Here is a 12,533-nt window from a genome sequence, read left to right as displayed (position 1 = left end):
TCTTGGCACCCACCTTTCCAAAATATCGTAAATATGTTGAAAACGGAAGTACATTTTGTAGCTTAAAACAATAGACTAATATCAATGAGAATTAATCACTTGGTTTTCTGACAACAGGGATTACTCCGCTTTCCTGTTTACAGAAAACCAAGGAAGTAACGGCAAATGTCCTTGGTGTCTGACATACATTGATAAATGGCAACATATCTAGATAGATAAGGTCAAAAGATAGATCTTATTTAAACCAAATAATCAGAAAATCTGATGCCTACCGAAATGAAAGCAATTTCACTTATATTTTTTGTATTTTCCGCATTTTTACCCTTTATAAAATGCGGAGCTTCTGACAACATCGAAGCATTGCTAGAGGCTATTTTTGTACAAAACCAAAGACTGGAGTCAAAGGTTGAAAGAATAGAAGAGGATTTGCGTAAGGAAAGAGGGGGAAACCAAGAGCTCCGGGACAAGGTTGAACATCTTGAGGTCAAACTGACTGCAAATGCTGCTCAAAGTGTTGAAGCAAGACGTGAGTAGCCCCAATTTCAGTGCTGTTTGTTTTATAGGTAATGGATTTATTATGAACTGTCAAAACATATCTTTGCCATTGATTTTCATATTAGATTATTACGCCGTAATAAATGTGTTTGATTTAGGCCTTAACTGATTTGATTGTCGTTTTTAGAAAATCTACAGGGATATGTTCGGTTTAAAACAATCACGCACATTCTAAATTATAGATTAAAGTCTAAATTTTATTGATACTTTAGTCATATGAGCCACGTGTCTGTTATATATCCTTATCTTTAATATTTTAGGTCAACTAAATGACCCAACAGTTGCTTTTACGGCAGTCATCTCACCCAGTGATGTGAAAAATCTTCAGCCCGGACAGACGCTCATCTTTGACAGGACCATAACCAATATGGGAAATGCATACGACATAAGCACGGGAATATTTACTGCTCCAATCCGCGGCGTCTATGTCCTTCATATGGATATCATGATAGAGCCGGGCAACAACGAGTACCTGCAATTTGTCAAGGATGGTGCCCACATACTGTTTAACTATATCCATGCAAATGGTGGACGTGATGACGTTTCTAGCAGTAGAACCGTTGTGACAGAACTTGAACATGGGAGCCAGGTGTGGATAAGAACTGCCCAGAGTGCAAGTCATGGCACAGGGACAATACATGGCAATGAATTTTCAACCTTTTCCGGATGGCTTCTGACAATAACAGAATAAATTGATTTTCAGACCACAGCTGTTTATTTATTTATTTTTCAATTACTAGTGAGCAACTCTGAATAAACGCAAGTCATGTATGCGTACGTGCATAAACATGCCTGGAAAAATGTCGCTCCACTTCAAAATTGGGGTGTACGGTAAAACAAGCGAACGGCATTTCCGAGATACAGCGGAAGGCCGATTTAAACGGATAATTGCAAGTGTTGTTTATGTTTTTGTCTTGTTATTAATTTAAGTTGTATTTTTTTCGAAAAACGGAAAATGTAGTTCCGTGTAGGATTGTTTTAGGCTTTCAATGATCTAAGCTGTTACAAAAACAAAATTATATTAAGCCCGGGAGAACTTTTCTCCCTGACGAAGTGAACGACAATTTGTAGAATATTGAACTTCACAACCATTACCCTTCGGATTTCATTAAAATGTAATGTCAACCCGTAATAAGAACTTGTCCTTAGTGCAAATTAAACTAATCATGATGGATTTCCTAAATTTGTATATCGATTTTTTTTTCAAAAGTAGTGGAGCCAAAGGTCAAGAGATGGATCGAAAGGTCGGTTGTTGGGCGCAAGGCGACATTAAGTTGGTGTAAAAAGCATAGTCTACAAATTTCTATAAATAAAATCTTTTAAAGTTGAAATAGACGTACTAAAATGTGAAGCCGGAAAAATATGATAAGATATTAAGTTATTTCTACTATAACTGGGTCTTTCAATTGTTAATAATTTTGGACTGTACGTACACCGATTGAGCACTGCCTTTTTTTATTACGTTTGTTTTGTTCATAGATACTCTGAATAAACGAACACAATTCTATATTCATTTTTTTTTCTTTCATTAACCAAGATTTGTACTGACAATATGCAGTGTTTGATTATAAAAGTGAACATTTCCATTTATACTTTGAGAGGAAAATGGTAAACTAAACAACAATGCTAAATAAGAAAGAACGTATCTTCAAACATAACTGAAACAATTATATAACACCCCCTTCCCCGGGTCTCGTATCCCCTTCCGCTATGCCCCTTTACTTTGTGAGCCTGTTAAGCAGTAATTTATCTTTTTTCTTTGTTTTCCTTGTCGGCTTTGGTGATTTCTTTTCATGTTTCATTTTATAATAAGTGATTGACCTGTCCGTGCTCCGCATCCCGCTCTGTCCTGTTTTTGATTGGTCTCCTGGGCTCCTTGCCACCGGTTAAAGTCTTTTTGCTGGGTCGCGTTCATTGAACGCCGCCTTTCCTTGTCGATCATGTTTGTCATATTTCATATCCTTAAAACGACTGACACTTTGTCAACAATTTTCATAGAGATTCCCAACCTTACAATAGTCTTTCTATTTCATGAAAACGTGGATTATTTGTGTTTGATCTGAACATGTATGTTAGAGCTATTAATTAGAGAAAGTTGTAGTAAAATTAACTCGGTAGTAGTGATCCATTTTATGTGCCCCGTGTATTGCATAATTTTGTCTCTGTTCTGCACCTTAAATATCTAACTTTTTGAAAAAACATAACATTTGGCGGGAACAATTGCGTTACATGTACATTGTACCTGTTCGGAAACATTTGTTCGCGGTAGAACTTAAAATATTCGATTTGTCGAATTTGCACGGACACATGTTTTTAAATGTACATCACTAGGACAATCATGATTGACCTCGAATAAGTGGCACCCTGTTTTACGCCATATGATTCAATGATCGGGCGTCATCCAAATTTGGAACACAAATTATGGAATCTATCCACAGCCATAGGTGACACCTTTGCGATTACATTTATTACGCTATAGTCGTTGAAAGTATGTTGTCTTTAAAGGTATATATATATATATATATATATATATTCTATAGCTTTTATATATCAAAATTCATAGACTACGCTCCTCCTAGTATGCTAAATTAAAATCGCATTGCGCTCAACATCGAAACTTTCGCTCCATCTCTTGCCCTTTTGCTCCACTATTTTCGAAAAATATCGATTTACAAATTGAAGAAATCCTTCAGGAGTAATTTATGTTGCACGAAGAACAAGTTTTTATTACGGGAATATTTTACCTTTACCTTTTACATGTGTAGTTATCAGTTACGCTTATCAAAATGGTATTTTATGTATCTTTTAAATATACCGATCAATGTTTATGGATTTTGAGAAGAGAAAAATTGAGTGACGTGTATTATTAGAAATAACATGTACATGTATAACGAAGAAGCGGATAAAATGTGTGTTAAAACTTTTATTTCTTCCAAACAACCCATCTTAACTTCTCAAGATTTTGAAGAAAAAAAAATATTTAAAATCTATTTTTGTGACTTAAATTGTTCTATTTGCAGGTATATCGTACACTAAAAATGCACTATCACATATTCTGGTTTTTTTTTCAAAATGATAATTCATCTTGATTTCATGTAATAAAATTCCTTTTGTTTTTATATGAACTATTTTAACAGCAAATAAGTTGACTTTCCATTTGCTTTTAGATATATTTCCACATCTTCTTTAAAAAAAATGATCTCGGTGTCAGGTCCGTGATCGTAATTCTTAACCCATTACTTCATATACACGCCTTTTAACGCCTTATTCACCCCCCCCCCTTTTGTTGTCTCTAATGGTGAAAAAATGCCTTATTTAGGCCCCCAACACTTGTTTTTGCTTGCGAAATGTTGTTAAAAAAAGTGACCACTTTTTCGGCGCGGACCCCCAACCAAAAGATACATCAGGGGGTTGCCAGAAGGGGGATGTGCCCCCTTCTGTTTGGGGGGGTTTGAAGGGGGGCGGAGTCCCCCTCATCGCGAAGAAAATTTTTGACTTGTGAGAGGCTATAAATGACCCAAGATTGATCATAAGGTAACGTGTAACCAACGCTGAAAAGCATTTGACTCTATCTCAATCCATTGAGAAGTTGCAGCACTTTGAAATCAATTTTGATGGAAAAAATCAACGCAAAATAGTGATTTTTGGCAATTTTGAGATGACCCCTTGTTGCCATGGTAACAGAAAATTTAAGCCTGAGCATGTTGTTTCAAGGTCAATGGTCCAGTCAACATTTGTGCCAAGTTTGATTAGTATTGAAGCAGTTTTTATAGTATTATAGCAATTTGAACTTGTAGCGGGAGACTTTTCAATGAAAACAGCCATTTTTCACAAAATGCTCATGAAGTAATGGGTTAAACAAGTATCTTATCCGTGCATATTTATGGCATTCTTCGCCACAAAGCTATAAAGCCACCTTATCTATATTTGTTAAATGCTAAATTATATCATTTTCTATCGTTAACCTTGAACTAACTCGGAAATGTCTATGAACTTCTACTATATTTCTATGTAGGGCGATACAGTTTTTTTGGCCATTCGCAGATTATGCATGCGCGAGAAAATTCTAATTCCGGTCCATTTTTCATAGCAACGGACCGCGTCGTAAAATGTCTATAAATATTACAAAAGGACTAAAATACATATTGTATAATAAACAAATATACCCAGAATTATTCGTAAATTGAATATTGATGTTTTGGCGCAAGATTTAGCCCGATTTGAGTGACGCTTTTTTCATTTTTCCATAAAATGATAATTCAAAAAGGGCGAAGAAATGATCTGAAAATTTGCAATTAGTGATTGTTTAGACCTACATCAACTGGTACACAAAATCTCGAAGGAATGTTTACAATCCTGTCATGTCAAAAAAAAACCTCAGTGGAGTCCCTGTAATACTAAAATAGGCAAATCCATGGAACATGCTTATAGGATTGGTAGTGCGAATCAATGTTATACAATACTAGTACCTTTAATCTGAGTATCTGACCAATGGAAACTTTTGCCATATCCGTCATTTTTTGGTTAAGTGCAATGTATGACTTTGGGATTACTGTCCGCTGTAAGTCCGTTCGGGAATTTTAATTCAGTGTTTCAACGATATCATGTGTGTTCAGACTGCACAGGTTACACTGTAGATTGAAATAAAAAAAGTAACTAAAGAAACAGCTAAATTTTCAATTCAACAATCTAATATTTGTATAATCAATTTGCTCTCTAGTTCTTGAATATGTGCTGGTTGTTATGAAATGTAGCGAAAATCTTTTGTTCACACAAAACTCGTCTTTCAAATACAATATACATGGTCAAGGATGCAAACTACAAACAAACTAACAAACTAAAAACAACAACAAAAAACTTTTGAACGTGTCCTTTCGTTCTTTTCAAAATTTGAAATATGAGCCCAATATTTTATTTTTTGTGCTTTTATTTCATTTAATTTTGCATTTTATTAGGTCTTTCTCTCACGATTTCGGTTTCAGTCAACACTTTAAGCAGGTATAATTAGAGGGCTAATTTCTGTTATCTTCTGTAATTGTCGGGTTTTCGTCAACTGGATTTTTAGGAATTTCATTATTTTCATTTTATTATGCAAATCTTAGTAAGAGAATAGTATAAAAGCCTAATTTAAGTAGATCCTGCATTCAAAATTGTTGAAGGGAAAAGTATCATATTTGTATATTATATATTAACTGATAATGCTATAGTTTTGAAATGGTAAATATTTTTATTTAGACTAGTAGTTAGATTTTATTTTGAGAAACCAGTTTTACAGAACGTACATTATGACATTTTCGTTTTCAAATAACAGTGAAAACCGCAAACATGTGCGTGCTATGTAGCGTAATCTTCTTTCCAATTTTGTACACTTTCGAAGTTTTTTACTAAACTTGCAAAAGCCATATACTGTTTTTTAATTGATTTTTTAATCGTTTCTAACACTGAAGATATATGGCATACAACATATTATGTTAATATTGGTCTTCATTTATTTTTGTGAACTAATTTTGACAATTTTCGTAAGCGAAGAATTCATTCACCTTCCGACAAAAAAGAAATGTTAAATTGATGGTCTTTTATTATACACATCGTACTTCCATATTGCAAGTTACATTCATGAGGTGTATTTTTGTACATATGAAATTCTTCCCTGGTCTTCCCGTTGATTTTGAAATTCGGATTTCCCCTCGACAGTGTTATATTCAGAATCGATATCATAACATTAAACTTTCTTACTTGTGTAAAATACAAATGAACGAAACGCCATCAGTGGTGGCTTTTTCAATTTTGCAGCCTGTTTCATAACGTAAAAGTAAATGATATCGCTCGCAATAACAACAATATGCTATGTATCGCGATCTTTGAACTGTTGAATTACAGTATTTTACACTTATAATTGCAAATCATACACTTAAACTTGTATTTAGGAAAAAAATCAAAACTGATCATTTTGTACAAACGACACAAGTTATCTCAGTATCTCTCGAGTATGGAGGCGACGGAAGTTGACCGCTTGCTTCTACAAAATAAAAAAGGGCGCCATTATTGTTCGCCTCTGACTTAGAAATGGATTCCGGGTTTTCGTCCATACAAACGATATCCATCGATTTATTGTGAGCAGAATTACTTGTCATAAGGTAACCCGAATATTGTTTATCCCAGTCACGGTAACATTCAGTGCGGGCCGGAACCATCATCATGGCGGAACTTCCAGTTACTTCGCAGACGGCACATGGAATATCGTGTTCGTTTAAATCTTTACCAAATACAGCTGCTAGATTTGTACCTCTAGCATTGTATTCAGAACCGTACAAGTACGAACGAGACCTGCCAGGGAAGGAGGCTTTATACTGTGGTTGTTTTGGCAAACAAAGGATGTTTGAAGTTCCTCCAATTTGGTTGTAACGACTTCCAGCGGTATATCCTGAAAGAAAAATTAACAGATGCAACACGTGTAAAAAGAATAATAGTAAAGACATTTTTTATCATAGAAATAAAGTTAAAAAAAAATAAAAGAATCTTTATTTCCAAGTATGATAATGCAAACTTTATTTCAATGTGCATCAATAAATACTTGATATAATAATAATTTCACTTAGAAACTGTAATGCTGCTTGGAAAAAAATCTTTTGAAAGATTTAAATTTTTGAAACAGTTGAAAATTTGAGTAAATCTATGTATAGATCATAGATTTATTGATTAAGAATTTATATGGGTTTTAAACACTTATATAAATACGCGCGAATATCTATTTGTTGATTGCAGACGATTTGGTAACCTTTAAGCCAAGTTTATTTCAGGTCAAACAAAATTCTTATTGTGAAATATTGTGAATTAACCTTTCAGCCGTAACGATGAACGACCCTTTTTCAAAGGTGAACGTTTTCACTTGAGTTTTTGTATAAAGCAATAGATATTTTTAAAATTAATCTTGTTAAATAATTATACCCGTATCTTACATCAACAATACATACCGGCATATAACAAGTCCGATGTGCGTGTACAGTTATATCTTCCCCATCTCGTAAAATATGTTACTGAGCCTATGAACAAAGAAAGAAAAAAACATATATATTGTTTGAATGTGCTGATTCAAATTAATCATTATAATATAATATATTTCTTTAGAACCGTAATGTTCATAGTTCATTTTTGGAAAAAAAAAAAAAACTACCAACATTTTAAAATCTTATAAATCATAAACAAGAATAGTAATTAATGGTGCACAACAAATATCTCTCTTTAATGACCACCTACGTTTATCGTTGCTAGTCCCTTTATCTGGACTCTGTGTTGTAGCTTGGACATGTGCCTGACTACCAGAGGACACATTATCAGTTCCTCCTCGTGACCTGGCAGCGTTTCCCCCATTTGATGACGTATTGCCTTCTTTAGCTATGTGATACACGATTGTCACAGTGACGGCAAACATCATTGACGTCACAACAACACTTAACGCTAATATTATGTACATTGTCGACTTCTTTACCGTTGCTGAAGGAGGAGGAAGAGGGGGAGAAACAGACGATGACGATGGCGCCGGTGTGATCACTTCTTCCGAGAACGCATCTCTATCCATATTCACATATTTATCTTGAGTTGAAAATATAACCGACATTTTCAGCTGGTTTTAAATATATCCAAACTTTATGAGTCTTTATGTTGATAACTCCAACACTCGGTTTATAATGTACTCATGATTTTAGTTTTAACAATTTTATAGTTGTTTTTCATACATTTATTTGTTAAAGTGTTTTCACAAGGTAATCATTTGCAACTCAAATTTCGTTATATGATATTGTAAAACATAGGTAAACAATATTACAGTACACCTATGTCAAGTAGGGGTAGTTTTATATATCCACACTTTTCGTGCATTCATCTGGAACGCTGAATAAATTAAATTTAAACCCCCATTTTATATGTAAATCAATCATAACACCAATCAATGCATAGATCCCTAAACTGTCTAATTCTAAAGTATCAGATTAGTGGATACAATAAGAATTTCACCACAACATATTTGTTAACAAAAGTGCACATTTCAATGTTTGTGGTTAAATCTATTGCTATTTAAATAAAAGGTCAGAGTATTGATCTATTAATGGCGAATTTGTCGTGAAAAAAGTTCAAATTATCCGAACTAGTGATATAATGTTGTCAATAGATTATTCTTTTTCATAACCAAATTGTCTAATTACAACATAAGTCAAAATAATTGATGATACCACCAATTATAAATCAATGGTTAGGTTATTATCGATACCTTTTCACTTGAATTGAAGGTCATAGGCGATTTTACGCATATGAAAGTATACATATGAAAGTGTTTCACTGGTTATAATTAGAATGTTAAGCAACAAGTGAGTAATTGTTGCAATTCGGATTGTGGCTTATTTCGTGATAATGAAATATATACCGGTTATTACAACAAGTCAATTTAATTACTAAAGTTATATAGTCAGTGGTAAAAATCGTTAGAAAATAGCTGATATGCAGTGCACTCCATAAAGTTGTTGTTGTTGTTGTTGTTGTTGTTGTTGATGATGATGATGATGTCGTTATAATTTTGGACCGTCTCTTGTTTTATTGTTTTAAGTGTTGCACTACCAACTTTAACATTTCATAAATTCTGGTTAACGAATAGATAATTTAGTGGACATATTTTTAAGCAAGATACTAGTTAAAAGATAACGGTAAAGATCTTCACCCCTACTGAAAGGGCCAGCCATTTCTGACTTAGGAGACACATTTTGCTTGCATACCATGTACCTCCCAACTCATACCACTAAGCCAGGCGCCAGGCGGATATATAAATTGGTAACCATTCATTTTACATACCGCTCACGAAGCGGCCTTTTCGAAACGAGTCCCACGTGAAACATTCAACCTTCAATTAACGCTACCCGTTGGGCTCGAACCTTCGACCTCCCCCCGATCTGGAGGCGGACGCCTTAACCACTAGGCCAGCGGTACCGGATTATTATATTAGTATGTATACTCTGTTTGTATGCATTATAAGTTTGCAGGTATTTCTGCATATTTTTCGCGCTCTCTTTTCCAAATATCGTGAATATGTTGAAAACGGTTGTACATTTTGTAGCTGAATATCAATGGGAATTAATCGCTTGTATGATAAATTTTGATCTCAAATAACAAGGATTACTCCGGTTTCCTGTTTACAGAAAACCAAGGAAGTAACGGCACATGTCCTTATTGTCTGACATACATTGATAAATGGTCCCATATCTATATAGACAAGGTCAAAAGATAGATCTTATTCAAACCAAAAAATCGGGAATCTGATGCCTACCGCAATGAAAGCAATTTCACTGAGTTTTATCTTATTTTCCGCATTTGTTCCCTTTATAAAATGCGGAGCTTCTGGGAACATCGAAGCATTGCTAGAGGCGATTCTGGTACAAAACCAAAGACTGGAGTCAAGGGTTGAAAGAATAGAAGAGGATTTGCGTAAGGAGAGAGCGGGAAACCAAGAACTCCGGGACGAGGTTGAACGTCTTGAGGCCAAACTGACTGCAAATGCTGCACAAGGTGTTGTAGCAAGACGTGAGTAGCCCAAATTTCAATGCTGTTTTGTTTTTAAAGTATAATGGCTTTATTATGAACTGTTAAAATATGTCTTATAGAATTATAAAAGTGCTATTGATTTTCATATTAGATTATTACGCCGTAATAAATGTGTTTGGTTTAGGTCACAATAATTTATGAAATTAACTGATTTGATTGTCGTATTAGAAAAACCCACAGGGATATGTTCGTTTTTCAACAATCAAACACGTTGTAATTTATAGATTAAAGCCTAAATTTTATTCCTACACTAGTCTTATAAGGTCTACGTGTCTGTTATTCTGCCTTATCTTTGTTATTTCAGGTCAACTAAATGACCCAACAATTGCTTTTACGGCAGTCATCTCACCCAGTGATGTGAAAAACCTTCAGCCCGGACAGCCACTCATCTTTGACAGGACCATAACCAATATGGGAAATGCATACGACATAAGCACGGGAATATTCACCGCTCCAATCCGCGGCGTCTATGTCCTTCATATGGATATCATGATAGAGCCGGGCAACAACGAGTACCTGCAATTAGTCAAGGATGGTGCCCACATACTGTTTAACTATATCCATGCAAATGGTGGACTTGATGACGTTTCTAGCAGTAGAACCGTGGTGACAGAACTTGAACATGGGAACCAGGTGTGGATAAGAACTGCCCAGAGTGCAAGTCACGGCACAGGGACAATACATGGCAATGAATTTTCAACCTTTTCCGGATGGCTTCTGACAATAACAGAATAAATTGATTTTTCAGATCATAGCTGTTAAGTTGTTGTTGTTTTTTTTTCAATTACTAGTATTAGTGAGCAACTTTGAATAAACGCCAGTCATGTATGTGTGCATAAAGTTACCCATTCGGTGAAAAATCAGTTTGCATATCAACCACATTTATATGATTTATATGTCTGTCTGTATCATGAACAATCTGTTTCAGAAAATCTTATGCAAAGACTGAAATTAAGTTCTTTATTACATGAAAAAAGGTTTGAATTGATATCCCTGTACAGTTCACTCCTTAGGTACTATAATGTATTATCTTGTTCGAAATTAACTTTGTCCGTCGCCAGTGTCGGAATGTGCAGATTAGATATGAAATTGAAGAAAAAAACCTCAGTAATTTACTTGTAAATTAAATTAGAAATTAAAGTAAAAAAGGCACATCTGAAACCATTTAAAACATTAAAGCATAAACGTAAATATTTGTCGTCAAAAAGTTCCGGTAAAAAATATTTTCAATTATGTCTTTGATTTATTCTTATTTTACACGTGCAAACTTCTGTTATTGTTAACTTGTTTTCCTTATATAATATAAGCTATGTGGCACTTGTCCATTATCAAGTTAAGTCTGAATAGTACTAAGTAGGCCAGGCACACTTTTTTCTTCGAGTATTTCATTATCAGTGCCTCTAATATGTTCAAATGCTATAATTTAATTTATAATGTAATTAGTTATCAGTCACTCTGAGGATATCTACTTTTATCATATTTTAAAGAGTAAATCCTACGTGAGTTTACCTTCACAGTTTAACTGCGATGTACGAAACATACGTACAAAATGTACACATTTTATCAGCAATATACGAGAAAATTCTCCTATGGTCTGCTGAAAGTAGACTCAATAGTTACTTCACAGGAAAATATAAACTTTTAAAAAATAGTGAAATAAGATTTTTTTTTACATTTTAAAGAAAATACTTTGGTTTAAACATATTTATTCAAGCTCGAATGCGAAATTCTTGCAACTTATATTAATCACATGCGAGACTGCTTCCTGGTACCAACCAGTACTGGTGTCGCATGAAGAAACATGTTCGTGACCCGATTAGGGCTTGAACCAATGATCAACGGGTTGGGAGGCAGACACCTAAACCACTAGGCCACTGCTAAACGCTCATGTGAAAGAGTTGAAATATGGACTTGAATAAAAGCTTGAACAAAACTAGAATATTCTGCCATAAATTTTATAATGATACATGTATTTGTAATATTTGTGGCAACAATGAAGTATTTTGTAACCCATCTGGCTAGGATATCAAAAGGATCAACGCAAACGATTCTGAAGAATTACTTGAAAGTTAGGCGAACAACTGTTAGATGGACACCCCATTTGTCAACATCTTACCAGAAAAGGGAGCGACTTCAGTGCGCTCGAAAATTACTGAAAATGCTGCCTAAATTTTACTGGTGATGAAAGCTGGTTTCACTATTTTACTTCAGTTTGCAAGACCACCAAAAATGTTCGTCGACTATGCAGTGCCGAGCGATTGACAAGTATCAATAAAGGCATGTACGTTATAAGTGTCAAGAAAGGTATGTACGTTATTTTTATCAATACCCCAAATTCCTGTTCGAAGCCTGAAACTTTGTATATATGTAGAATTAGATTTTTTTTGAAG

At 34.4% G+C, this 12,533-nt stretch overlaps 3 protein-coding genes across 3 annotated transcripts; 2 read left to right on the top strand and 1 right to left on the bottom strand.

Moving 5' to 3' along the window:
- Nucleotides 1-242: 242 nt before the first annotated feature.
- LOC132747889 (complement C1q-like protein 3) lies at nucleotides 243-1,313 on the top strand. Its single transcript, XM_060737416.1, has 2 exons — nucleotides 243-526; nucleotides 816-1,313. The coding sequence occupies exons 1-2, from the start codon at nucleotides 265-267 to the stop codon at nucleotides 1,244-1,246; spliced, it is 693 nt and encodes a 230-aa protein (XP_060593399.1). The 5' UTR covers nucleotides 243-264; the 3' UTR covers nucleotides 1,247-1,313.
- Nucleotides 1,314-5,755: 4,442 nt separating this feature from the next.
- LOC132747888 (short-chain collagen C4-like) lies at nucleotides 5,756-8,447 on the bottom strand. The gene is made up of 3 exons (XM_060737414.1): nucleotides 7,813-8,447; nucleotides 7,530-7,598; nucleotides 5,756-6,979 (listed from the first exon to the last, which is right to left on the bottom strand). The coding sequence occupies exons 1-3, from the start codon at nucleotides 8,171-8,173 to the stop codon at nucleotides 6,501-6,503; spliced, it is 909 nt and encodes a 302-aa protein (XP_060593397.1). The 5' UTR covers nucleotides 8,174-8,447; the 3' UTR covers nucleotides 5,756-6,500.
- Nucleotides 8,448-9,829: 1,382 nt separating this feature from the next.
- Nucleotides 9,830-10,897, top strand: LOC132747887 (complement C1q tumor necrosis factor-related protein 3-like). Its single transcript, XM_060737413.1, has 2 exons — nucleotides 9,830-10,122; nucleotides 10,448-10,897. Exons 1-2 carry the CDS (start codon nucleotides 9,861-9,863, stop codon nucleotides 10,876-10,878), a joined length of 693 nt encoding a protein of 230 aa, XP_060593396.1. The 5' UTR covers nucleotides 9,830-9,860; the 3' UTR covers nucleotides 10,879-10,897.
- Nucleotides 10,898-12,533: the final 1,636 nt, after the last annotated feature.

Source organism: Ruditapes philippinarum, unplaced genomic scaffold (genome assembly GCF_026571515.1).
Source record: "Ruditapes philippinarum isolate M1 unplaced genomic scaffold, ASM2657151v2 ctg7529_1_1_1_1, whole genome shotgun sequence".
Classification (NCBI taxonomy): domain Eukaryota; kingdom Metazoa; phylum Mollusca; class Bivalvia; order Venerida; family Veneridae; genus Ruditapes; species Ruditapes philippinarum.
This window is presented reverse-complemented; position numbering and strand designations above follow the sequence as displayed.

Coding starts and splice junctions, on each gene's coding strand:
- LOC132747889 (XM_060737416.1), top strand. CDS start 265: ATGCCTACCGAAATGAAAGCAATTTCACTTATATTTTTTGTATTTTCC. Junction 527..815: donor TCAAAGTGTTGAAGCAAGAC/GTGAGTAGCCCC, acceptor TTAATATTTTAG/GTCAACTAAATGACCCAACA.
- LOC132747888 (XM_060737414.1), bottom strand. CDS start 8,173: ATGTCGGTTATATTTTCAACTCAAGATAAATATGTGAATATGGATAGA. Junction 7,599..7,812: donor AGGGACTAGCAACGATAAAC/GTAGGTGGTCAT, acceptor CTTTGTTCATAG/GCTCAGTAACATATTTTACG. Junction 6,980..7,529: donor ATCGGACTTGTTATATGCCG/GTATGTATTGTT, acceptor TTTTTCTTTCAG/GATATACCGCTGGAAGTCGT.
- LOC132747887 (XM_060737413.1), top strand. CDS start 9,861: ATGCCTACCGCAATGAAAGCAATTTCACTGAGTTTTATCTTATTTTCC. Junction 10,123..10,447: donor ACAAGGTGTTGTAGCAAGAC/GTGAGTAGCCCA, acceptor TTGTTATTTCAG/GTCAACTAAATGACCCAACA.